Source organism: Dermochelys coriacea, chromosome 26 (assembly GCF_009764565.3).
Source record: "Dermochelys coriacea isolate rDerCor1 chromosome 26, rDerCor1.pri.v4, whole genome shotgun sequence".
Classification (NCBI taxonomy): Eukaryota; Metazoa; Chordata; order Testudines; family Dermochelyidae; genus Dermochelys; species Dermochelys coriacea.
Genome location: NC_050093.1, coordinates 6740203 through 6767534, shown reverse-complemented (window position 1 = coordinate 6767534; position 27332 = coordinate 6740203). Strand labels below are relative to the sequence as shown.

The 27332-nt window shown below is 44.7% G+C and overlaps 1 protein-coding gene across 9 annotated transcripts in view; it reads left to right on the top strand.

Annotated features, from left to right (window-relative positions):
• LOXL2 (lysyl oxidase like 2) overlaps positions 1-27332 on the top strand; it is a 103089-nt gene that overhangs the window by 15590 nt on the left and 60167 nt on the right. For 2 of the 9 annotated variants that reach the window (XM_038385090.2, XM_038385089.2), the window contains 4 exons: positions 1647-1729; positions 5845-5894; positions 11955-12396; positions 17595-17770. In XM_038385090.2, the coding sequence (XP_038241018.1) occupies positions 12036-12396; positions 17595-17770 (537 nt within the window). In that variant the 5' untranslated portion in view covers positions 1647-1729; positions 5845-5894; positions 11955-12035. Of the gene's footprint in view, positions 1-345; positions 660-1646; positions 1730-5844; positions 5895-11954; positions 12397-17594; positions 17771-27332 lie in introns of those variants that run through there. The other 7 variants (XR_005290362.2, XM_038385088.2, XM_038385097.2 and 4 more) reach the window with 4 other exon arrangements.

The window sequence follows — 27332 nt, the reverse complement described above, 5'->3', positions numbered from 1 at the left end:
GAGGAGGAATGCTGCAAGACTAAAGCCCTAGAAAGGGAGGCAATTATAACGGATGCTTTGCTGTAAGACCATGTCTTACTACTTGATTGTACAGTACCCAGCACAACGGGACCCATCCGATGAAGTGAGCTGTAGCTCACGAAAGCTGATGTTCTAATAAATTTGTTAGTCTCTAAGGTGCCACAAGTACTCCTTTTCTTTTTGTGAACCCCATTGGAGTCTCTGGGCACTACAGCAATATAGATCTTAAATAATAATAATACACAGTAAAGTGATCCTGAATGGTCTGTTCTTTAGGGGCCTCCTGGAAAGCAGCTCACATTCCCTGTTCACCTCCTTGGCTGCAAATCATTTCAGTGCAGCGCTCAAGGAATGCCACAGCTCTCAGATTACAGCAAAAACCCATGATATCACCCATCAGCCTAGCTGGTGTGTCTGAGCTTGGAGGGGGTGGGCCCTGGGAGGGGTTTGCTTGGATAACTCCAGTGAAATTTGCCAGGAAGAAGCAGGACCAGGATTTCTGCAGCACATTTCCCTGGCTGCAGAGTATTTCCTAAAGGAAAGGGGACCCCTCAAACTGCACTCTCTGCTCAGAAGAGACACTTCAGTGCAAAGAGAGCAGAAGGAATTGAGGTCATCCCCCACCAAAGCATCTCCAGGTAAGTGCAATCCTGCTGCATTGCAATCCGAAGAGTGGCGTTACCATTACAGAAGTAATGCCAGATTGATTTGTGTGGGGAAACTCTTTTTGGTGGTGTTTGACAGCCAGCTTAAACCAACTACCTAGCCTGTGTTGGGGCTGAAAGTCAACCTCACTACTCTTTGAACTTTTTATTTCTCTAACTTCAGTTGGTTATTTAGCATCTATATCTCAAAAGGAGGGCGAGGGTGGGGAGAGAACCAGTAAAACAGATCTTCTTGTATTCCTTTGGAAACTTGTTCTTCAAAAAAAAAAAAAAAGTTCTGCAGATTTTCTCTGTCACTTGGCAAAGATGTTTGTGGTCAGGTAAAATTTTCTCCCCTGTTCACTTACAGGAATGAGTTGGGACTGAACTAATGAAGTGGAAAAGCCGTGTTACTAAATGCCTGCAAGTTGAGACAGCGTAGTTTCTATAACACTGTTAGCCTGTGCCTGACTGAGTCTAGGAAACTACAGTCCATGCAGTAACCTCTGTGTAAATGTCACCCATTTAAGACTTCAGAAGCAGTTTAAATTCTCTTGCCTGAATAAATGATTCTCCAAAGGAAACATTTAAAAGCAAATGTTCCCCATCCAGGGATGGCATGAAACATACAGAGATCTATTTTCATAAGAGGACATTTCTTTCTGTTGTTGTGCTAAGATTCAGTTGAATCTGAGCTGACACTCTGTTCCTTGAAGCATGGTCCTTGCACCAAACAATTCTTTCTTTAGAGTGACCATGTGACAGCTGTCCCAGTAGGTTTTAGGATGACTTTCAACTTGTGAGTATCATGAGAGAGAATTGTGGAGTGTTACCTAGAGGTGACACCAGATGCACAGTTGAATACAAGCGAACAAAGCTTCAGCAATGAAACTTGTGAAACCTCTTTCTGGAATGAATGCTGCTCTTATATGGACCCTGTGCTGAGGGTGTTAGAGAAGCAAACGACTCTTCTCTTTTCAGACTAGCGGCTACAACTTAGCTGAAAACAACAGGTGTCACTGTCTGCAGCAGCGGAGGAGAACCTGAGATCAAATAGTTTAGAGGTGAGCTTAAAACAATACTTGCCTCAGTTATCTGTGAGTATGGGGAGAAAACCAATTAGCATCCCAGGTAGGAATCGGTTCATAAAGACAACGTTGTCCTGTTTTCAAACAGCTGCTTGATAGAGACTGGAAATAATTTGCTTTCGGGTTTCCACTCATCGTTTTAATTGCACCCACGTTATATCACCCACATAGTGTCTCCTTAGGTGGAGGTTACAGTGCTGTTACAAATCAGACAACGCAAATATTGGCATGAGCTATTGTAACAGTAGAAAATCTAACCAGAAACCACATTTTCCTGGATAGTATGCTTGCTGGTTGTTGCTGCATAATAACAAATCTCATCTGGGCTCGCTAAGTGTTACGTGAGCTTAGAAAACACATGAGAAGGGCTTTCTTTTTTAACATTAGCTGTAATATTTGAGACAGTCAAGTGGAGATAAGTGAGTAACAGGATGACTCTCTTTAAGATCACATATGATACAGAGAGATCTAACATCGAGTCTTTCCATCTCTGGCCCTTCTTCACTACTAGCAAATAAAAAGTACATCTGAAGGAGGTCTGTAGCCCTGTGCTATGGTCTTGGTCAAATCTGACAAGCTAAGCAGAGGCTATCCAGGTTAGTACTACCAAGGAAATCCAACTGCTGCTGAAAGTTGCCTTAATGATTAGTATGTGGCATTCCATCCCTGAGACAATCGGGCCCCCCCGCCACCCATGTTGTTAAATGATCTGTGCTTGCTGCTGTAAGTGCTGTCTTTTGCATGATGAAGTAAAACTGATCTCTAGGGCACATGTGGTCTGAAATTCTCCTAAATTCTCCTTCCAGTTTCATGTGTAATCCATTATTAATTCTTATCCTAAACTTTTTTGCATGGTGTTGCCATACACTATTAAACAGCTGCCATGTTCCACCCTAGAAATGGCTTCTCTTCAGTAGTAGGTGGCATGATTGCACAGCTCATCACTCAGTTTGTTTGTAAAGCACTTCAGGATGAAAAGTGTGACTGTATAGAAGTGTGAAATGCTCTAGGAATGAGGTGTGTGCCTAGATACGGTGTATATTGTGAGTGTGTGTAAATATATGTCGTGGGTGAAATTGATGCACAGTATAAGCCCCTTGAAGTCAATAGAGTTCTGCCAATGATTCATTTGATCCAGTGTTTGAGGATGTACATAGATAGCTATAAATATAGAGTCTGCAAATAATCAATGGCAAAATAAATATGGAAAGTAGATATATAAAAAATTAAAAATCAGACCAAGTCCCAGATGGAAAAGTCTAGTGAATTTTGGAGAAACCGTATACATCATCCCTGTGCATGTGATATCCAGAATATTTTTTATCTTTATTCAGTGCTATAAGGTATTAGTTAGCTGTTCTGTTCTGTTCCCTGTGGTTATGCTTATTAACCTCCAGACTCTGATCTTCAAAAGAGAGTTAGGTCCAACTCCCTTTGACTTTCAGTGGGACTTAGGCTCCCAACTCCCTTGGACTTGATGGAAAACCCCAGCCATCATGCCCATTAATATTAAGGGATGTTCCATCAAGGGGTGAATTAAGTCCAAAAGTAACATGGGCTACATATCCGCATAATGGAAAACCAGAAAGATGTATGCATCTCTAAATACCAGGGTCACCATTCCAGTTCTGCGACTACATGTAGCGTTGATGGTTCAGGTATTTAGACTGAATCAGCATTATGCGGGGATTTTCCTTTTTTTTAAAAGGTATTTAATATTTGCTAGCATTCCACAAAATCATTGTGTATCCAGAGTGTGTGTGTGTGTGTGTGTGTGTGTGTGTGTGTGAATGCACGCACACGTTCTATTGCGATGAATCCAAGCATGTCAGCTGTAGATTTCATTGCATTACCCAGTTGTAGCCTCGTATTCATAATGAGCAAATCACATGCCATTAAAGAATGGAGTCCTGGACTGGGACTCGGAAGATCTGGGTGCTATTCCCAGCTGCCCTGCTGGGTGACTACGGGCAAATCGCTTTCCCAAGCTGCACCTCAGTTTTCCTATCTGTAAAATGGAGATAATGATACCGAACTCCTTTATAATGCACTTTGAGATCGACTGATGAAAACAGTGATGCTAGGCAGTATTATGCATAAACTAAAAACATACGTTTTGTGGTTCAAGTTGCTGCTGTTGCTTCTGTTAAAATGAATAAGGGTTCTGAGCAGATTAATTGTCCTAAAGTTTAAGAAACCATAGGATATTTCTGGAACTTACAGTAAATAACTAGAATAACGTTGGGTTCAAAAGTTTAGTTCCGATGTGAATTAGAAGGGTAGGGTGTAAGTGTCATATCTGTCGCTGGACTTTTTCATACTGATACATTATGGTCCATTTAGTCACCAAGACCTATAGGATAGCCAAGAATCAATATTGGCCAGGAACCTGAGAAAGTCAGTCATGCTGTAACACGGAGGGTGTCGCTCTCCATTTGGCTCCGTCCTTCATTGCCAAGCAAATTTGGAGAGGGGAGAAAAGTGAAGCTCTGTTGCCAAAATAAAACACATCAGAAAGTGCAGCTGTTGAGGTGGGGACGGGGCTTGACATGTGTCCCTCTGTCCCCAGAACAAAAATTCTTTCTACTTAACTGTAAAGGGGAATTAAAAAAAAAAAAAAAAGAAGAAAAAAAAAAAGTAAGCGCTAAAACTGAGAGTGAAGGTAAGTGACTTCAGTGCAGTGAGAGAGAGAAAGGAGAGAGCTTTAATGCTAACTGATGCCATGGTGCTAAGACTCGCATTCTTGTTATCTTTCCACACTTCCATCCCACTCTTCAGGCCAGATACATTTCAGGAAACAGAAAATCTTCAGGGATGATTAGGGAATTGAAAATTAATTAGTGAAGCTAATAGCTACAGTGGTACTGTCAAAACCAGCCTGAGCAACTACAGTTCCCAGCAATGCTGCTGTTACCATACAATTTCTGAGCGAGTTTGAGATCCTGTGCTTCTCACCTCTCCTAGCCCCTTCTTTGGGCTTTTCAGTTACATGAGATTGGTAGCACAAACACTGTGATAGCCATGGATATTTGAAGGGCATGCTGGAACAGTGTGGATTCATGGACCTGTAGAATTTCCCTGGGTGGTACAAAGGGGTTCAGTCACTTGACTTCCTTCAATGTTGAGTTGTGTGGCTGGACCTATGGCTCGTTAAACATGTAGTCTGCGTTTTCAGTTACCAGAGTTTCTCTTTTCAGATCTTGTCTAAAGCAAATGAGGGAAAATCCCAGGCTTCTTTCTTCTTTGTTGTGAAAAGTTCTGTGTGTTGTAAATACATTTATCCCTCCAGCTTCTCTCTTCTGGCAGAGCACTGTGCTCTGTCTTGTTTCTGTGGGTTCCCCCCACCCCACCCGTTGTACGTATTTCATTAAGTCAGTGGCTTTTTTTCGTTACCTAACATGAATGTGCAGCTGATGCCAGAAAGCTTTTCGTAATTATCTGCCGATCCTATGTTCTTTGCCAAGCTAGATCCTGAGACAAGTCAGATGTTGCTTGTGCCGTAGTACAGCACGATGTCTGTTTGTTACCTTGTCCCTGAAAAACCCTAATGAAGTACAAGTGTCTCTCTATGCCCAAGACTCATCCGTTCTTCAAAGTGAATGGGTAGTGATAGAATTAAATCCTCTTTGCTTTCGCAGATGTTACCAGTTGGGCCTATTCAGTTTGCAGCAGTCTGTTGAGATCCTGGGTTTGCTAAAGCAGCTATCCGCTTGCTACTGGCCGTCCATTGTGTTCTGTTTTTAATGATAGTTCAGGCAGAACTGAGGCAAATGGAAAAACCCCGATGCTACTTGCTAACATCTGTTAGCTTTTTTTCATATGACCGGTTCCATTCATTTTAGGTGATGAGCAGCTGAATATATTACATCACTATTGACTGAAAGGTTTGCAGACTAGACTGGGCTTGCGGCATCCAACAAACAGGGCCCATAATGAGCTCTACACTTTTATTGTCCTGGGCCCGGTCTTGCATCTTTTGAATCTTGCGGGAGCTTTTACGTTGATTTCAGTGAACCCTGGATTGGATGCCATATGAGAGCACTTTGATCTAACCATTATCTTTTTTTTTTTTTTTTTTTTTTTAAACCAAGCTGTAACTACTGATCAAAACTGAATCCAATCCAAGAGGATCCAGCTACAGGTAAATTGCAGGCACGTTGCAGTGTGAGTCTGCATGTGAAACAGTTGCATGCTTCAAGCAGGAGTTGCCTATGGAAAAATTCCAAACTACAGCACTTGGCTCTTCACCTGCAGTATGTGAAGAGCTAGGAAACTCTCTCCCATTTAAAGAGCTGAAGCTATATGTACAGCCTATCAGGGTGGCGTGCAATCTCTTTGGAAATGCTGCTTTTAAAAGCCCCTATACATTGTTCACCCTATATGATATCATGAATTAACATTGCTATAAGGGTGATCTCTGCCAGAGTACTTACTCCTGCATTAAGTATCAAGGGGTAGCAGTGTTCGTCTGTATCCACAAAAGCAACGAGGAGTCCGGTGGCACCTTAAAGACTAACAGATTTATCTGGGCATAAGCTTTCGTGGGTAAAAAACCCCACTTCTTCAGATGCATGGAGTGAAAATTACAGATGCAGACCTTACTATACTGACACATGAAGAGAAGAGAGTTACCTCACAAGTGGAGAGCCAGTGTTGACAGGGCCAATTTGATCAGGTGGATGTAGTCCACTCCCAATAATTGTTGAGGAGGTGTCAATTGCAGGAGATGAAAAGCTGCTTTTGTAGTGAGCCAGCCACTCCCAGTGCCTGTTCAAGCCCAAATTAATGGTGTTAAATTTGCAAATGAATTTTAGTTCTGCAGTTTCTCTTTGAAGTGTGTTTCTGAAGGTTTTTTTGTTCAAGTATGGCTACTTCTAAATCTGTTATAGAATGTCCAGGAAGATTGAGGTGTTCTCCTACTGGCTTTTGTATGTCACCATTCCTGATGTCTGATTTGCGTTCATTTATTCTTTTATGTAGAGACTGTCTGTTTGACCAATGTACATGCCAGAGGAGCATTGCTGGCACATGATGGCATATATCACGTTAGTAGATGTGCATGTGAGTGAGTTCCTGGTGGTGTGGCTGATGTGGTTGGGTCCTCCAATGGTGTCACGAGAGTATATATGTGGGACAGAGTAGGCAATGAGGTTTGTTAGAGGGATTGGTTCCTGGGTTAGTGTTTCTGTGGTGTGGTGTATAGTTGCTGGTGAGTATCTATTTATCAGAAGCAAGCTATACCTCTAAGCCATTGACTCTTCTTGAAAAGCTGATGATGCACCATGGTATGTGCTCTGTGTTGCCTCAGGTAGGGCAAGGACTGTGGATCATTAAACTTCCATCTACTGTACACATTTCCACTTGCCCGTTGCACAGTAGTTTTTATAAGGAGAGAGAGGGTAGGGATGCTGAGATCTCAGAAGGGAGTATTAAAGAGCTCTGTTGAAGTCACCAATCTTTTTATCGAGGCCTCACTACTTCTGTGGGGAAGCTGCTTGAAGGTACAATTGCACAATGTTGCACATTCCGGAACCCTTGGGCTGTTCATCAGTGTAGTACTTTCTTCTCCTTTTAGCACACTGAATTAGCAAATCAGGTTCTCCAGACCAGCAAGATGCTGCTTTTCTTCTTGTGGCTTTCCCATAGTCACACCAGCACCTACCAAATTATTAAAATGGGTCTAAAGTCAGGCCTTTAAGTCATCACACAGGTTTCTGATGTGTTATGGACTTCATGACCTGTTGAGAAAACATGATTTAAATGCATCCGATGAAGTGAGCTGTAGCTCACGAAAGCTTATGCTCAAATAAATTTGTTAGTCTTCTAAGGTGCCACAAGTACACCTTTTCTTTTTGCGAATACAGACTAACACGGCTGCTACTCTGAAACCTATGATTTATTTCAGGTCACATTAATAACTGACATGAGCATTGAGCTCAGCCAAGTTACTCCTCTAGCTGAAGTGGTAGGGGCCTGTGCCGAGGGTCTCTGGTTCAATCCCTGCTGGTGACCTTGACGGCTGTCTGTGTCTCTGTATGTTGTGGCACCTTAAAAGGGTTCTTGGGGCCTGATCTTGAAAGCCTAGGAGTAGTGTTTCCTCTCATGAGTTGTCCCATTGACTTCAGTGGGATTTCTCAAGTGCATAATGGTTTCAATGAGTGGTCCCTTAGTCCCAGTGCAGGCTGGGAATGATTTGAGGGTCAACACGGGCTTATGTGCTGCTAGACCCATTCCTGCTCCCATTCAAGTGATGTTGATTTCCGTAAACAGCAGGAGTACTTGTGGCACCATAGAGACTAACACATCTATTTGAGCATAAGCTTTCGTGAGCATCCGATGAAGTGAGCTGTAGCTCACGAAAGCTTATGCTCAAATAAATTTGTTAGTCTTCTAAGGTGCCACAAGTACACCTTTTCTTTTTGCGAATACAGACTAACACGGCTGCTACTCTGAAACCAGATAAACAGCAGGGTTGATCTCTGCATATCTCTGAACCCCCACTAGCTTTAGCGGATCAGGTCCTGTGTGTGGAAGTGTCCTTATTGAGATGATAAACCGCACCGTTTATAGATGAAATGATCTTTCGACTGTTGTATTCTATTCTGGTAACATTCTTCTCCTTACTATAGGATGTATTAATGTGCTTGAAGAATGTGTTCTGTAGGGAGTCGGGGCATTGAATATAGAACACACAGTGTACAGTTTAATGTGGTACCTTCTCGGGCCGGTGAATGGCAGCTATTCCCTTATCCCTATTGTGAAATAGCCCAGCCAATAGCAATCAGAATGTCTATTGTTCCTTCTCTTTGAATGTACACACTATTGCATGCAAGCCAAATGGAGCATTCCTGGCACCCTTGTACAAAAGGACTCAAATTTGCTTTAAGGTGGCTATTGAAATCATTGGGTTTTTTTTGTTTTTTGTTTTTTTTTTTAAACTCCAGAGGGAAAGGTGGTGTTTGTGCAACGAGGAGAATCTGATATTTTTGGTCATGTTTGAGTTGCTCCATTGTTCGTATGATGCAACAACTTTTAAAAAGGGATTCTTGATGAGCTCTGTAGGGTTTATATTGGGACTTTTTGTGAGGCAAATAGTATATTTGTTTCACCTGCTGAATTCTCTGAAGAAATTACAGCATGACATGATTGTGAAGAAAAGGAGCTGCATGTTTCCTCAGAGCCCTGGGCATTCATCCAGCCTTTTCCATGACTGATAAAACCCCAGTCCTGATAAGGGCTGAATCAGTATCTTGCAGAATCAAATCTTAAGTAATGAGTTAATGTAGAGACAGAGATCTGGTTTAAAGCACAGGACAGGAAGTCCAGAGATCTGGATTCTTTTCAAGGCTCTTCCACTGACTTCTTAGGCAAATTAATGTTCTGTGCTTCAGTTTCCCCTGAATGGGGAAACCTACCTATCTCACATGGGGGTGAGGTTTAAATCATGAATGTGTTTTGAGCTCTTTAGAGGGAGATCAGAGTGCTTGAGAGAGTGATTTGCCGAAGTACAAAGGTATTAAACAGTCCTGGCACAAATGGAGCATCTTATGAACACAGAGTGAGATTTTCAGTTGCCTGGGGAATTTAAAGTGCTCAGTTCCCACTGAGATTCAGGGGAGTCCCAATCCCTGGGATGACTTTGCAGATCTCAGCCATAGCACTGGGTGAGCCTTTTGCTGTAAATATTTACCTCACTAGGGTTTTTTTTTGCGGGGGGGGGAGGGGTGTTTGGTGGCTTCGGAAGATGGAGCTATACGTCTGTGCACTGTGCTCTTAACCTACCTAATTCGGGTGGTTGCCATTTGTTCCTTTAAATGTTCTTGTCCTGGACCCATCCCTGAGCTAGCCGACTGCCTATGTGAACTTTAGGCATTAAGATTTGCCTTATTGGATCACATCAGCATGTGGGCTCTGCTGGCTTTTTATTCCAGATATTTTGACACGAGCTAAGAACAAAAAGCAAACTCATAACTCACATGGCCATCCAGTGCTGTCCCAACATAACTCCGCTAGAATCACTGGATATGTGCCGGGAGTGTTTTATGCAGCATCTGGTCCCCAGGAGCCTTTCGCATATGCAAAAAAGGCACATTAAGTTCAGTCATAACGCATATTTCACTCTACTTCCGTTGGCAAACCCCCTTAATGAATTGTCAGAAGAAAAGAAAAGTCATGTGATTGAGATGTTCCCCTGGGACTCGGGAATCTGGGTTCTACTCCCAGCTCTGCCACAGACACCACGTGTGACTGTGGGCAAGTCGCTTTTCTTTCTGTGCCTCAGTTCCTGATCTGTGAAATGGAGATAATGCTTCCTGACCTCATGAGGTGTTGTGAGGTGTATAGTTACCACAGTGATGAGTCCCATGCAATAGCCTAGAAATCAATCTTAGTCCAGTGAAGTTCATGGGAATCCATGATGTTAACAAGCTCAAGATTTGGCCCAAACCCAGAACTTCGTAGCATTCTATCCCCCTAGTTTCCCCAAACCAGTTTCGTTTGAACCATAGTTAACAACCTCACTGTGCCAGTCAAGGATAGGGATGTTTCAAATGCACCCACCTTTGTTACTTGCACTTGGTTCAGAGAGAGATGCTTTTCGTCCAGAGGTCTCAGAGCATTTTACGAAAGGAGAGTCTGTATTATCATCCCTGGAAGGGACTTGCCTGAGATCACTCAGCAGTGTGGTAGCAGAACTGGGAATTAGGACCCAAGTTTCTTGGCTTCCAGTCCAATAGACCACACAGCCTCCATCAGCAGCTTGGAAGGCTACTTTATCCAGGTTTCCCTGTGCCCGTGTCTCTTTGTCACCTTTTGGGGTAGCACAGACCTAGCGCATACTGACCAATCTTCCATTCTAGACATCTGTATTGGTGACTCTCCTTCCCTGTGTTTTTTGGCTGCTGCCAGGGAACGATACTGCTTTGGGGAGTTGGAGATCTTTTTCCCACTGCTCTCTGGCATTGCTTCATTTGGAAACTATTCAGCCTCTAACCTCCACGTGTACTCCCTGACTGCTCCACGTGCTGATTGCATGAATGACAATGTGGAATATCTGAGGGCTGGGGCAGGAAATGAGCTGACATTTAGTTCAGCACCACTTCTGGCTCAAGTTTCTCAATCAGAAAATAACTCCTCCTTCCGACCCTTCACTCACTATAAACACGAAGAAGTTTAACAACTGGACTTCTATCTAGTTGACTTATGGCTGGAGTTTAGGTATACCATTACCAAGAGGCCAGAGAATGTCAGACAAATGTACATTAAAAATGATTCCTGTGCATGACCACATACAATAATTCCGTATAGATGAAGCCAGACGTGCAGTAATGGAAATATGCCGTATGTCATAATATTGGGAATCACAAAAACTCAAACTGCAATGGAAATCTCTCCATTCTTGACCACATTATTTTATTTTGTTTCCTCCTGTATTTTTCCACCATTTAAAGGATGGATTTGGCTTTTTTTATTTATGTATGTATGTATGTATTTAGGGCGGGAGGGATAGTTCAGTGGTTTGAGCATTGGCCTGCTAACACCAGGATTGTGAGTTCAATCCTTGAGCGGACCATTTGGGTTCTGGGGCAAAAATTGGGGATTGGTCCTGCTTTGAGCAGGAGGTTGGACTAGATGATCTCCTGAGGTCCCTTCCAATCCTGGTATTGGGGGGGAGGGATAGCTCAGTGGTTTGAGCATTGCCCTGCTAAATCCAGGATTATGAGTTCAATCCTTGAGGGGGCCATTTAGGATCTGGGGCAAAAATTGGGGATTGGTCCTGCTTTGAGCAGGGAATTGGACTAGATGATCTCCTGAGATCCCTTCCAACCCTGGTATTCTATGAATTGTACATTTGCTGAGATGGCCACTGAATTAAAATGGCGAAACTCTTGTTCAGTCAGACTGTTGAATAGGTTAGTCTGCTTTGGTCATTTTAAATGCAGTTCCATGAATTGTTTTCAGATTAGAGCTGGCTGGAGAAAAACAATTCTTTGTCACACACCACGTTGCGGTTTTGACATTTGTCTCCGTTGCCCTGAGGAACAAACCCAAGACCTATGATTTCAAAAAAATTTCACAAAAACACCAGGAGGGGCAGCTTGGACATATCCTTCCATTGGTCAGGTCCCTTCTGTAGAGAGGAAAAATAAGTCCCCATTGTTATCATGTTTTACCTCTGACACAGACTTTTCTTTCATTTCAGCCAACCCACGCAGCATCCTACCTGGACTGAACAGCAGCTGCGAAAGAGAGACGCTGGCCCTGAGAACCGCAGGGGCTGAAAATGGGAAGATGCCAGAGTTTCAACTGTAACCACTGTTTCATCATGCTGTTCTTCTTCAGCTCTCTGAGCCATTTGGGCCTTGCCCAGTATGAGCACTGGCCCTACTCAGGCTACCCTGAGCAGCCCCCTCTGCAATACCACACCCCCCAGCAGCCAGCTAACGTCCCCAAGATTCAGTTGCGGCTCACCGGGCAGAAGCGGAAGCACAACGAGGGGCGGGTGGAAGTGTTCTACAATGGGGAGTGGGGCACGGTGTGCGACGACGACTTCTCCATGCATGCCGCTCATGTGGTGTGCAGGGAGCTGGGCTACATGGAGGCTGTGTCGTGGGTGTCGAGCTCCAAGTATGGAAAGGGAGAAGGTAAAGTCGCCCGGTCTCTACGGCCCACCTTGTGTTTATGTTCACCCTACTTTCCTTGGCCTCCAGTGGTGGGGTTTCTGGTGGCAAATGATTGAAACAAAATGAAAGGGCTTGTCTACGTGAACGCTTTGTTCATGGCAAGCTGGGGTGTACATCTGCTCCGCGCGAGCCTGTTGCGCACTCCAGTATTTGGGTGGATCCTGCTGCTGTGCACTAACAGTTCTCTAGTGTGCTTTAATCCACTCCCGTTTCAAAGCGGAATATATCAAAGCACACTACAGAGTTTATAGTATGTGGTAGCAGGGTCCACGTGGATGCTTGGAGCATGGCAGGCTACCGTGGGATTGATTTATATCCCAGCTGGCCACGAATTAAGTGTCAGTGTAGGCAGGCCTGAGTTGAGTTTAACGCTATTGAGAGGGGCCGGATTGAGCAACTGGGAGATTTAAAGCCCTTGATGTGTCAACACAACAGACTGAGGATGTGGCTCAGCCCTGGCCTAGAGGGGGCCACCTCTCGGAGAAGAGGAAGTGACTCAGACCCCATTCTCAGGCTACCACCGCTGGTGCTAATGGAACTGAGATTTAGGGTACCCAGACATTTCAGATTGGGAGAGGCTTGGTGGAAGTCTTGTGGTTAAAGCATGGGACTGGAATGCAAGAGATGTGGGTTTGATTTCGGGCGCTGTCACAGACCCCCCTCTGGGACCTTTCAAGGTAGCTCCTGATGATAGGAGGCAGGGCTTAGCAGACCTGGGGCTAACTTCTGGTTTATAGCTTATGTTCCCAAAATCTCATGCTTCAGGGTTTTGGCCAGATGCCTACAGGGGTCAGGAAGGGATATTTTCTGCCGAGTCTATTCGGGGTGGTGGTTATCATTGATCTCCTTTCTCTGAAGTATCATGGATGGCCATGACTGGAGATGGGACACTGGACAGGGTGGGCCAGGGCACAGAGCATTCTCTCTCTCAGGAGTTTGGGTGGTTGGTTCTTGCTCACCTGCTCAGAGTCTAACTGATCACCATAGGAGAGGTCAGGAAGGAATTTTCCCCTAGGTCAGTATGGCAGTGACCATGGAGCGGGGGGGAGGGGTGTTGCCTTCCTCTGCGGCGGGTGGGTGCAGGTCACTTGCCAAGGTTATTTGGGCATCTCTCACTTAACCATTTCCCTGCCATTGCTGGGATCTTAGGCACTGATGCACCTCAATTCCTCCTATTCTCTGCCTGTGGCACATCATAGTCTAATCTCCCGGAGGTCTCAGTTTCTTTGGTCTAATTTCGGTTGTCAGGTTTAGCGTGCGGGAACTGGGTGGCGTCGGTGGTCTGTGATATTCGGGAGGTCAGATGGCATGATCTGGTGGTCTACGACTGTACGACCTTCTTCAAGTCACTTAATCTGTGTCTCTTGTTTTCCCGTCTGTGGAATGGGGATAATTGTCCTTCCTTCTTCCCGCCCTGTGCCTTGATTCTTCAGATTGTAAGGGATTGTCTGTTACTGGTAGTAAGCGGGCGGCAGACTAAAATTTTGCTGAGGGAAGCAGTTTGTCTTGAGTGGCTTCTGGACTAGCCTGTGAGATGCCCCAGCCTGCATTTCTAATTATGTAATTAAATGCAATTTATATTAATCATTCAGGAAACTAACATACTAGGTCTGGCAGGGGAAGAGTTCTCATCAGGCCGAACCTTACATGGAACTCTCTGTGTTTATTTTTTCTCCTCCTTGATATTACATACAGATGGCTTGGATGTAAAGTGGACGGTTATAGACGAGACGTCAAACCGATCACACTTCAAACTGGGGCTTCCAAATATGCATTCAATTAAGATGTAGGAAGGCAAATATTGGTTTGTTATATGTAGGAATTGATTATTAAAATCATATTTGGGGTTTAATAGCTCCATAAACCTCTAACTCTGTTTAATTGTCTTATCTACCATAAGTAAATGTTTGCCTACTGAATATTTTATAATTGATAGCATGAAGCATAGAGCCAGGTTCACGCTAGATGTAACTCCATTCACTCCAGGCAGTTACACTGGGGACGAATTTGGTCCATAGTTTTTTAACACCGTTCTTTAACACTCACACCTGTAAAATTACCCATAAAAAGGAAGCAGGGCTTAAAATTGACTTGAGAGAAATTTGAGACCTCAAATGTTGTCCCACATTGTGGATTTTGGCTCCCATGGTCCAGCAGGAGATTTCCAAGGGAGAGGCCGTGACACTTTTTAAACAAAACATTACCCTCTGATTCACTTAGAGTGAGTGCTCTTTCTCTGTGTGCTGCAGGGAGCCCATGCCTTGGAGTTGGGATTCACCAGGGCAATTTCTGCATTGCTGTGGGGGTGGGTCTGAGTATGGCTTGGTCTGGAAGAGAGGAGGAGCATGGTTGATGGATCCAGGATACGGTGAATCAACCAGCCAAATGTAAAATGCACTATGGGCTCAGGGTATGTCTACATTGCAGTGTGAGCCTGCGGTTGTTGGAACTTGATTTATCAGACCCTGGGTTTGTTAAGCTTTCGCATGAGCCTTTACATCATTGATAATCCCTGGCTAGGAATTGTTGAAGCCTGGGTCCCAATCTGGGGCTATAGCGTCTACGTGATGTCATGCGGCCCCGAGTCCCAACCAACTATATCCCAGACTTCCTAGCGCCCACCCAAAATGTAGACACTGTAGCCCGTTGTTTATGAAGCAGGCTGGGGGAGAAACTTGACTATCCACCAAACTTGACTGTCCAGAGGACAAAGGAAGTTAGTCTGTGGGATGCTTCTGGCAGACTCCTAGAGCACGAGTCTGTTGGGGCTGCGTCTACGTTGAAGACATGGAGCTTGAATCAGGATCCCAGCTTGGCTGAGGCTTGGCCCCTCCATCTCCATGGGGTCCTGGAACCCTGGGTCAGCACGATTTGTGTGTAGCTTGAGCTTGAGTTCGAATCTTGGGCTTACATGCACTGCAATCAAACACCCACAGCGGCCCTGTGTCATCTGACTCAAGCTCATGGGGCTATAAAATTGCTGTGTAGACTTTGGGGTTGGGCTGGAGCCCGAACATCTACCCTGCAATTTTATAGCCCCATAAGTCCAAGTCAGCTGACATGGGTGAGCCACAGGTGTTTGGTTGTGGTGTAATCACACCCTCTGAAGCTATGGCGATGGGGGGGATATATAGGAACCTAGTTAGAGAGACAGAGGAGGGAATGCAGCAGTTGCAGAGGCTGCCCTGGTTTTCAGTAGCAGCCGCAAAACTGGAAGAGGAGAGGATTCCTTCCATGTGACCAGCGTGAGAGCTTGCATTACACCATGGCCATTCACATAGGCTTTGCACAGGGCCTGAGGAAACAGCTCAGATCCCTTGTATATAACATAGTAGCACTGATGCCGAGGAGGTCCTATACATCTCACTTTTAAAGGTGTCAGAATGGATTGTTACAGCTGGGGGAGGGGAATCTCTTTCTGATCCCCAAATGTGGAACACCCCCTCTGTGGTCTGTCACTTGGGTTAAGCATGCAGGGCTTGATTTTTATTTCAGAGGCCCCTTGAAGTCCTAGGGGCTGCAAATGCTCAGTGCTTCTGAGGATCAGTCCCTTAAAGACTCCAGGGATGGGCACTATATGCAGCCCAGAGTTAGGACGGTAGATTCCATGTGATGCTGTAAATGCTTTCACCCTCATCAGCTGTTGCAGGGAGAGTGTGGCCATGGTGTTGAGATGTGGCTTGTGATTTTAGGTGTCCAACCTGGTGATGCCTTAAAGGGGGCCTGATTTTTCAGAAAGTCGGGGCTCAGCACTGTCTGAGAGTCAGGCTTTGTTAAGGTGTTTCAAATTGGCACCTGGAATTCCAGGCCTCCCAAGTCATTAGCCACCCGTTGAAATTTGGGCCAAAATACACATTTTAAAAAATGACACGATTCAATCAAAACTCGGAGTTCTCTCCAAAAGGAAGTTTAATTGGGATTTGACATATTAGAGAGGATGCAAGAGGCCCTGGATGTAGACAGCTGATTCATAGCATGTGCAATTGGAGGCCGTGCCCTAATCAACTGAGCTGAGGGGACATACTGACACCAGATGCTCTGAAGTGGCCGTCATCAGGGGAAGCTAGCTTATACCACAAGAAAGTTTATGATTAAAGTCACTTTTGCCTGCCTTTCCTTCGTGTGCTGATGCAAATGGCAGAGGGGGTGGTATGCAAGAAAAAAGGATTTTGTTCCACATTGCGAAACAGGACTATCCGCAGCGGGACACGGTGCCTGGCATCCACTCATTACGGTGGGACTCAGATACAATGTGCACAAAGCGCAGAACTCTCTGAGCACAGCATCAGTGTGGTGTCATGTATCTATCTGAAATGACTACGCTACATGCTTCACATTTTAAATTCAGGTTTCAGAGTAGCAGCCGTGTTAGTCTGTATTCGCAAAACGAAAAGGAGTACTTGTGGCACCTTAGAGACTAACAAATTTATTTGAGCATAAGCTTTCGTGAGCTACAGCTCACTTCATCGGATGCATTTAAATCATGTTTTCTCAACAGGTCATGAAGTCCATAACACATCAGAAACTTGTTCGTCTCTAAGGTGCCACAAGTACTCCTTTTCGTTTTAAATTCAGCTTCAATACCGAAGGTGGGGAAGATTTTGAAAATTTGACTTGATTTTTGGATTCCCAACATGAGATGCATTTAAAGGAGCCGATTTTCAGAGGATGGGTGCTCAGCACTGTCAGAAAATCAGGCCCCTGTAAGGTGTGTCAGCTTGGGGCCCCCGACTCATTAGTCACTTTGGGAATTCTTGGCTTGTGTATCTTAATGCAGACTTGGTTGCTATTGGACATTGAAGAACAGATCCTCAAATCAGTGTAGCTCCATTAACTTCAATGGAGTGATGCTGATTTACACCATCTCAGGATCTAACCCTAAACATGTACCTTATTCAACTTAACTGTTGTGTTTCGGGTTTATAAATATCTGAGGTGGGTCCTGCACAGGCCTGGATAGACTGAATTGATTTAGCTGTTTTCTCAATTTATTTAAGTAAAGATTTTAGACCTTCCTTTGACAGGAGTTACAGTGGGGAACACACACTTAGCAGAACTGGTGTGTCAGGCTCGTTTTAGATCAATTACTGAATCTAGATTTACCATCTCTGCAGTTTTGCCCACTGATGTCTCAAGTCTTTCTATTCTTTCCTTCTCAGGCAAAATCTGGATGGACAATGTCCACTGTACTGGCAAAGAGGCGACGCTGGCAGCATGTACCACGAATGGCTGGGGTGTCACAGACTGCAAACACACCGAAGACGTGGGAGTTGTCTGCAGTGAAAAGAGGATCCCTGGCTTCAAGTTTGACAAGTCGTTTCTCAACCAAATAGAGGTAAATGCACGTATAACTTGAAGGAACTGATTCAATGCCCATTGAAAGTCAGTGGCAGGCTTCCCATGGTGTTCGGATCAGGCGCTATATCTGCCCAGGTGATGAAATTGTTGGGCTCAACCTGCAGCGTTCAGATCCGTGCTCAAACTTTCCTAGCGCACGAGATGGTCAGAGCTGGCGTTTCGATTGAAGTCCATGTCACGTAGTGGGTGTGAGGAAATGATCCGATCTGATATTTAACAGCACTGCATGATGCTTTCGTGAGTTGTCCTATGGATGGCTCTTCTCTTATCTACTTAGTCTTAACGTACATATTACAATGTTGTGTTACAGCTCCTCCTCTGCGAAATGGGGATAATAATAGTTTCTACTACCCTTTTGTCTGTCTTGTCTATTGAGACCAAAGGCCCTAGAGGCAGAGACTGTCGGCATCTAGCATAATGTGGCACTGATCTCATTCGAGACATCTAGCTGCTTCTGTAGTATAAATAATCGAGAACAATAACATGTAGCACCTTTTCAGCATGAAGAATCGCAAGACTCTTTACAAACTATACACTGTTTGCAAGAATCACCCCTATCAGTACTAAAATACAGCTGATTCTGGGGTGGAACATATTTAATGGCAAACAACAACTCTGCATGAGTCCTTCTTCCTGTCTTAAGAATAGTATACAATCCGGCTATAACAGCAAGCAAATATTCCAGGGTGTTTTGTTAGACAGATTAATTTTTTGTCAGAAGTAAAATAAAGACACATGCTGATATTTTTAAACAAACGTTTTTAGAATTTCTTGGTAGTATACGGGAAGGTACAAACCCGGTTATTTTTCCTTTGTGGATCATCTTTTACAAAAGTAAAAAATTATTGTACTTTAATATTAATGGCAATCAAATCAGAAAGACACGTGTTATACAGTCCTTGTAATTAGATGAATTCCTTATTTGTTAAAAGCTATGAATTATTGGGTGTTGTTTTCTATAGTCGTGATCTGGCTTCTCTTTGGGGTCTTATGGGCAAACTTGGGTACAACAGAGTTGTCCACGAACATGAGCAGATTCCGAGAGTTGTGGGTTTGAGTGGATTGACTTATAAGGCAATATTTAAAGAACTATTTATGTGCCGCTTGGCTAAAGGATGATGAAAGAGGGGCTGTGATAACTCTGCAGAGTGTCTGAAAGAGTTGAGGATTAGTGTTAGGAGTGCTGGGAGGAAATTTAATACGTGTAGGCAGGACGTCCGGAAAAAATTCTTAACAGGGAGGTTAGGCTATTCGGCCATGGAATAGTTTCCCATGGGAAATGATGAAAGCTCTGTTGCTTGAGTCATTTTAAAACTAGATTTGACAGACTCCTTGAGAATAAACTGCCAGGATGAATCCTGTAGTGGAAAGAGGATGAGCTAGATGAGCAAATAATTCTGCCATCGTGGATTTCTGAGTGCCTTCAGGTTGCAAACGACTCATGATGACTCAGCGCAAAGTTGCTCTCTTTACAGTGTTTTAATATGCAAATACAGAGATCACCATTCATCATCATTTGCCAGCAGATCCCATCCAATTACCACAGTTATATCCGAGCCTAAGTATAAGGGGGAATCCGTGGTATCACCACGGAGTGATTTCTGTGGCTAAGTCCTGGCTTGGCTGTGGACACCTTTTACAACCTGCAACAATAGTGGATATGTGGGGTTTTTTTTTTTTGTTTTTTTTAATGCACTTTTAAAACAAGATTATTCAAAGGACTGTTAGCTGTAGAATAACTAGCAATAATCTTTTAATATAGGATTCCTATATTCCTATTCCTTTTGGTTCCTATAGACTGCTCCACTGGAGGATGGTGTAAATATAATTCGGATGGTGAAGAAATGTAGCACTCCCTGTTTAAGAATGCGCAGGCCTTGGCCTAGTGGGTCACCGCACACACTAGTTCTGTAGTAATCTCAGATCCTCCCAGCATGTGTGTGGTGTGGATGAGGTCATCTCAACCATTAGAAGGAAGAGGGTGTCGTTTGCATTATGGAATCAGTCATCTGAGAAGCTGGTCCCGGAGCTGCGAATGTAGCGTTGTTGTGAGACTGTGAAGGAGGGGGAGAGCTCTCCAGGATGAAGGGGATGGTGGAAGACTTTCACCTGTGTACTCTTCAAACTATCTGATGTTCCGAGTCTCGGTCTGAGTGAATTTACGGTCCATGACTCTTATTGCCAGGCTCATGGGTTCAGGCTCCACGCTGGGTGGCACTATGTAGCTGCTCCTGTTTGAGTAGACTGTGGCGTTTGAATCTGTGATCTTCACTGCTGAAGCAGGGGCCTCTACTGCTTGAGCTTAAGGACTTTAGCCTCCTAAAATGGTTAGTGTGGCGGACGCATAAACCTCTTGTGTGGACCAGCCACTAGAGGAGGACATAGGCCCACAGTCTTCCAGTATGAGTGGCACATGCATTGACATTCACACCTGAGTGGAAAGAAAACCCCAGGCTAGAAGTCCTAGCCATCCCTCGCTTTGCAGCAGATTGACAGAGAGGAAATATATTGGTGGCATTGTGAAAAAGGAGAAAAATACTGAGAGTGGGGGGGTTTTTTGTTGTCGTTGTTGATTTTTTTGGAGCGCTGATTCAGTGGTTAGAGCAGAGGACGGAGAGTTCTGGCTCAGCCACTAACTAGCTGTGGCCTTGGGTAAAGCCATTTAGTATCTATGTATCTGTTTCCCCACCTGACACTACTGACCTACCTCATGGGGCTACTGTGTAGCTTCAACTGGGTAACGCGTAAAGAGCTTTGAGACTATCTTGTGAAAGGCGTCGCAGCTGTGCAAGGAATTGTTACAGTGGCTTTCTCCCATTTCCCATCACCATCCCCTTAGCAGCTTCCCATAAATGAGTAAGAAGGGAAATGAGGCCTTTCAAATCCTAACAGGGATCTCTCAGTGACCAGGTCAATGGCACCATTGTTTATAGGGGAGTATATACAAAATCCTGGAATATCAGAGATGGCTTTGGCAGATGCTTGCTTCCCCATAGCCACCCGGGAATTATCAGCACAGAGGCTGGAGGAAAGCATGCATCAGTCTAGACAGAGGTCACCTCGCTTGGGGATGCTTCCGATATTAATCATAAATCCTAGAGCTCTAGTGCTTAGCTAATGGAAAAGCAGAGCGTTTGACTAATGAGTTAAACACATTGGGTTAACTTAGAGCTGTTTTGTTCCGACTTGCTGCTGCTTTTGAGGCTTTAATTCATTTTATACGTTCCAAGCAAAGTTGAAGCCGTTTAAATGATGCAAATGTGAGTCACTGGCAAGATCCCCCAGGAGTAGGAAAAGATGTGAAATAAATTAAATTCTCCACCGCCTGGCTGATCTCGGAGGCTCTCAGACCATCCAAGCTAAAGGACAGTAGCAGGCCTCCTAGGACTAGCAGGGGAGCATTGGTGACTTAAGCATATTGTGTTTGCAAAGAAAGTGGAACTGATCTTTTAGGGGCCTGATCCTTCCAGGCTGAGTACCCTCAATCTGTCTAGATTCTTATAAAACCCCATTCTGATGTCAGTAAACATTATTATTACCATTACCAGTTGAGGCAGAGGGAGAGTAAATCACCTGGGCCAAAGATCACACAGGAAATCTGTGGACTGAAAGAACTGAACCCGCATCTCCTTAATCTTGGGACAACGTGGTTACCACAAAATCATTCTTCCTCTTGTGTCAATGGAAAGTTGCCGTGTCTACCTTAGTAAAGACTGCAGAATCAGCTCCTTAGTCCAGCTCTATTGCTATGACACATGCAGCCCTTTCTTTCTATTAGAGGCTTGAACACGGTGGGATAATTTGGATGACCCTTGTATCTATTTGCCTTTATGTATGACCTAATAATCATAGAAGATTAGGGTTGGAAGAGACCTCAGGAGGTCATCTAGTCCAACCCCCTGCTCAAAGCACGACCAACACCAACTCAATCGTCGTAGCCAGGGCTTTGTCAAGCCGGGCCTTAAAAAAACTCCAAGGATGGAGATTTCACCACCCTCCTAGTGAAATAGTGTTTCCTAATATCCAACCTAGACCTCCTCCACTGCAACTTGAGACCATTGCTCCCTGTTCTGTCATCTGCCACCACTGAGAACAGCCGAGCTCCATCCTCTTTGGAACCCCCCTTCACGTAGTTGAAGGCTGCTATCAAATCCTCCCTCGCTCTTCTCTTCTGCAGACTAAATAAGCCCAGTTCCCTCAGCCTCTCCTCGTAAGTCATGTGCCCCAGCCCCCTAATCATTTTCGTTGCCCTCCGCTGGACTCTCTCCAATTTGTCTCATCCGTTCTGTAGTGGGGGGACCAAAATTGGATGCAATACTCCAGGTATGGCCTCACTAGTGCCCAATAGAGGGGAATAATCACTTCCCTCGATCTGCTGGCAATGCTCCTACTACTGCAGCCCAATATGCAGTTAGCCTTCTTGGCAACAAGGGCGCACTGCTGACTCATATCCAGCTTCTCATCCATTGTAATCCCCAGGTCCTTTTCTGCAGAATTGCTGCTTAGCCAGTCGGTCCCTAGCCTGTAGCGGAACATGGGATCTTCCTTCCTAAGTCCAGGACTCTGCACTTGTCCTTGTTGAACCTCATCAGATTTCTTTTGGCCCAATCCTCCAATTGGTCTAGGTCACTCTGGACCCTCTCCCTACCCTCCAGCATATCTACCTCTCCCCCCAGTTTAGTGTCATCCGCGAACTTGCTGAGGGTGCAATCCATTCCATCATCCAGATCGTTATGTCTAGATCTCAAGGCACTTCACAAAGGAGGGAAATTGGGGCAAACTGAGGTACAGGGAGGTGAAATGTCACCAAACGGATCAGTTGCAGAGCCTGCAATAGAATGCAGATCTCCTGAGTCACAGTTTATTGCCTTATCCACTAGGCTGCACAGTCTCCCTGCGAAAGTGGTCTGGCTTTCACCTGGAGCTCCGAGCAGAGCTCGGCACCTCTGAAAATCAGGCCTCTCTTATTTAGGTGCCTAAATATGGATTTAGAGTCCTCAGTGTAGGCGCCTGGGCTTGAAAATTTTGGCCTCTAATTATAGCATGAAAGGGAGATAAAAGCTTGAGTTGTGGCTGATGCATGCGACTATCTCATGAAACCTTTAAAAGGCAGGGCAGAAAGGAGGGGTTAGTTCTCGAAATCCCTCTCCTTCCCCTGCTAGCTTTGATTGATGCTATTGATGGTGCACCAGTTGGTGTAGCTCAGTTGAAGTCAGTGGAGTTATGCCGTCTTCCACCCACTGAGAATTTGGTCCAATATTGGTATGTTCCTATCTCCTGCACATCACTTGGCCTGAACTGTTGGGGCCTCCTAAATAGGATAAAAACATACTATTGCTCCTACTTCGCACAGCCAAACCCATTTTATCACATCCCTCTGAGAGGTCAGGGTGTGCTGGAAGGTCCTCTCTTCTGCTGTTTTATTACAGCAGGATCACAGACCAAGGCTAAGGGTGATCGGCTATGAATTTTAAAATTCCATTCCAAAGATATTTTTCAGTAACAGTTAGCTGCTAAATATCTAACCTCTTCCCCTCCCCCCGCCCCTGCCCCCGGGGCTAATCTTCACTTTATCTTGTTAGCAGCTGGTATGACATAGTTTCAAGCCAAAGGTGATGAGATCAGAGGGTCATAAGATCCGAAGCAGGGAGGTCAAGATGCCTGTGCGAATGAATGTTGAAAGTCTTTGCTTTTCCATTGCACGTCTGAGAATCTTGCACATCTTGCTCAGATTCACCAAAGGAAACTGTTGTTCTGTACGCTCCTACTTTTTCACTTCTAGTGCACTTCTGATGCAGTCTTCTCCCACTCATCCGCTTTTTCCAGTTGGAAGGTTTCTGGTAACCTGAAATTCTTTATTAAGTAGGAGCATCGCGGCCTGGTCTAGGTGAGAAAATTCCACTAGTTTTAACTTAAATCACTTTTTAAACCAATGCAAACCTCCCATGTTTAGTTTAATTTAAACCAATTCCTAATCAATTTAAGATTAATCAAAATAAACTTTGGTTTAAGCCAAAATAAGGAGCTTTAAAACTGCAGTTTAACAAATCCAGTGCATCTTTCTCGCATAGCAAGGCCTAATTTTTTAGCAACTGTGACATTTCCTAAATGAATGCTTAGGAGGATTGTGTGGCTATGTACAATGGAACCTGCTTATGTGGGTGAGTTCAGTTACATCACTTCGCTGTCAGATTTATTGTAGATGTCCCAGATTTCTTGAGTTGATTTTCATGCTTTATAGTGATACTCCAGTCCACTTTAAAGTGAAGTTTCTCTCTGATATAAGTGGGTTCTGAGTGCAAATCCTATGAATTATCAGATGCTGCCGCTGCGAAATGTTTTAATCTAAGGCTTTGTCTACACCATGCTAAAACACCTGTGACTAGCCTGTGTCATCTGACTCAGGCTTATAGGTTTGGGCTGCAGGACTATAAAATTGCAGCGTAGACGTCAGGGCTCAGGCTGGAGCCTGGGCTGTGAGACTCCTTGAGGTGAGAGGGACCCAGAGCCCTGGCCTCAGCCCAAGCCTGGATATCTACCCTGCAATTTTATAGCCCTGCAGCCCAAGCCCTGCGAGCCCAAGTCAGCTGACCTGGGCCAGCCACAGGTGGTTTTTATTGCAATGTAGGCATGTCCTAAGGGGTTATCGATTCCTGAGTTCTATTACCAGACCTGCCACTGACTCCTTATGTGACCATTGGGACAGACTTTTAACCTCTCTATACGTTAGATTTTCTCATCTGTAATATGGGGATCATATGCCACAGCCCCCTTGTTAAGAAAGATTACTTGTTTGGAAAGTGCCTTGAGATCCTCCTGGAATAAACACTTTAGAACTATAAAGTATTATTAAGATTTAATACAGAAGGCTAGATCATGAACTGGTGTAAATCGATGTAGCTCCATTTCAGTGGGACTCAATCAGTGGAGCTGTGCAGGCTTACACCAGCTGAGGATTTGACCCAGGTTCCTAAAATCAAACAGGCAAGATCTTTACACTCTTCAGAAGCAACATTATATTCCTCTAGCAAAGGTTATTTTTATTGGAAAATGTCCGTCAGATTCCTAATCTGGAAACACTGCAAGTAAAGCATATAGGATGAAATTTTCCAGAGATGACTGTAAAAAGCTTGCTCTGTGTGTATGATCAGAAAGATCTTTTTTCCCATTACAGCTCTTTTCATAGTCTGAGGATTGTGTCTCTTTTCTTCCCTGCTCCTTCCGACCCCATCCTGACATGAAAGAATATACCTGCTCATTGCTTCTTTGAAGCAATAATTCTTCTCGCAGCTGAACAAAGGGAGCCTTCCCCAGAGCTTTTCAGTCGCATGCCTCAGTGTCCTTAAGTCCCCTTCTTTCAGCAATGTGGGGGTTCTTGTATGATGGAAAAGCCGATGGTTACAGACAGAACCTTGAGGCACAGCTGTTCAAACTGTTACCACTGGTTCATGCTGTGTGGCAAGGAGGTATTATAATAGCCCTTTGCCCTCTTCATCTGATGATCTCAAAGTGCTTTATTAATATGGCTTAGTTCATCCTCACAACCCCCCCAGGGAGGCTATTATCCTTCTCTTACAAATGGGGAAAGCGAGACACGGGAAGGTGAAATCTTTCCTAATGCCACCTAGGAGTCCCTGTTAGAAGTGGGAGTGGAACTCAGAAGTGCTGATTCACAGACCCCTGTCTGAACCACTAGATCCCACTCCTTCCATCATGAGAAATTTCTCTCTTTAACCCTTACAGCACTGAGATTAGTTCTCTGGGAGCGGCACTGAGGAATGGATGAGGAGACTTTTTTCCCATTCTCTATAAACCATCTTTCTCACTCTCTGCTCGTCTTCCTGCTCCCCTGGGAGCTCTCCATCGTCGCTGCCACCCAGTTCCCCACTGCAGGCCATGCAACACCATTTGTGCCTTTCCTGATCCTCCCTGGCCATCACGCTTATCCAACCCTCCTCCTCCCTACTGGTTCCCAACAAGAACCAATAGCAGGGGAAAGCTGGTCATGGGGGTGAGCACAGCCCAGAGATGACCAAGGTTTTTGGCTGAAAATGGGACAGAATTTGTTCTGACCTTCTGTACCTCCATGGTGCTTGATGCTTTAGCATTCCTCATAGTGCCCTCAAAGCCTACATGTCCCATACATGTCGGACAGCAGGTGTCTATGTCTACACTTAAAACGTAAGAGCGGCACAGCTGTGTCACTGTAGCGCTTCAGTGTAGACACTCACTACGGTGACAGGAGGGGTTCTCGTCACTTGAGATAATCCACCTCCTTGAGAGGCGATACCTAGTTTGATGGAACAATTCTTCTGTCGACCTAGCGCTGTCTACACCGGGAGTTTAGACCAGCATAGCTACATCTCTCCAGGGGTGTGGATTTCACACCCCTGACAGACATAGCTATTATGAAGTGAGTTTTCAGTGTAGACCAGCCCTGAGCGGAGCTCCTTTTGAAGCTGGACATTTCTACTGGGATTAGGAGAAACTTGTTACTATATATGGATAAGAACTCTAATCATCTCAACAAAGGGGATATCATATACGCACCCTGTCACGGACCCACTGCTGCTGACGTTGTGTCCCCAGTATTGCATTCATGGCTTGGTGAATCCAGGCCCCTCACTGTAAGCCAAGTGGTGAACTCTTGACACCCACTGGTACAGCAATTGCCTGAGCTGTCCCGTTACTTTCAATAGGGTTTGTGATCTGGTCCTGTGGGAAGACTCATTGTCAGGCAACAAATGGATTAAGAGAGAGACAGGCTGAAATGTCACAACCAAGAGTTAGCGATGGAAGATCTGCAACGAATGGCGAGCCTCCAGGCTAGAAAGAACAGATTTATCTTAGGGCAAATTTTCAACCATTCCAAAAAACCTCTTCATTCCTGCCAGATATTTTCTGTGGTCATGGCATGATTTACCCTTGAGATTTGTTCAAAGGATCATTTCTTGGGGGTGAGCCTAAAAATGCATATACCAGAGCAGCCCCATGAATGTGCTGCTGGCTTGTGAGAATTAGCCTGCTGCCCCTTCTCCTTGGCTGTGCAAATACTCGGCTTTCCAACGTTAGGAAAGGAGTGTTTGCCCAGCTCTACTGGGAAGTTTAAATTACAGTGAGTGAATATTACAGAGGGAAGATTTCTTTCCTGGAAAAAATAAAAAAGTGCATAGTCTAAATACCCAGACAGCGTCTCATTGATGTTACGAGAGCAGGGACCTGTGGCTTGGGCTTGTTTGTTAATACCTCTTTGCCTCTGTGAACCTTAAAAGGGAAAGGCAGGTAAATCTTTCACTGCTGAGAGTAGTCCCCTCTCTCCACTTCATCACTCTTACCTGTGTGTAATAGTAAGCAGCATGCCACTAAGGGGTTAAAAAGCAACCGTCTTGGAGTGGAAGCAGGGCAGGTGAGTGTCTAACCAAATTCTAATAGGGTTTCTGCATGTGAATGGAAAGGGAGCACAGAAGGAGTAGTGTGGAGTGCTTGTCAATGCTGAGCTTAGTGAATGAAAAGACAGGCAAATTGAATTTGTAAATCTA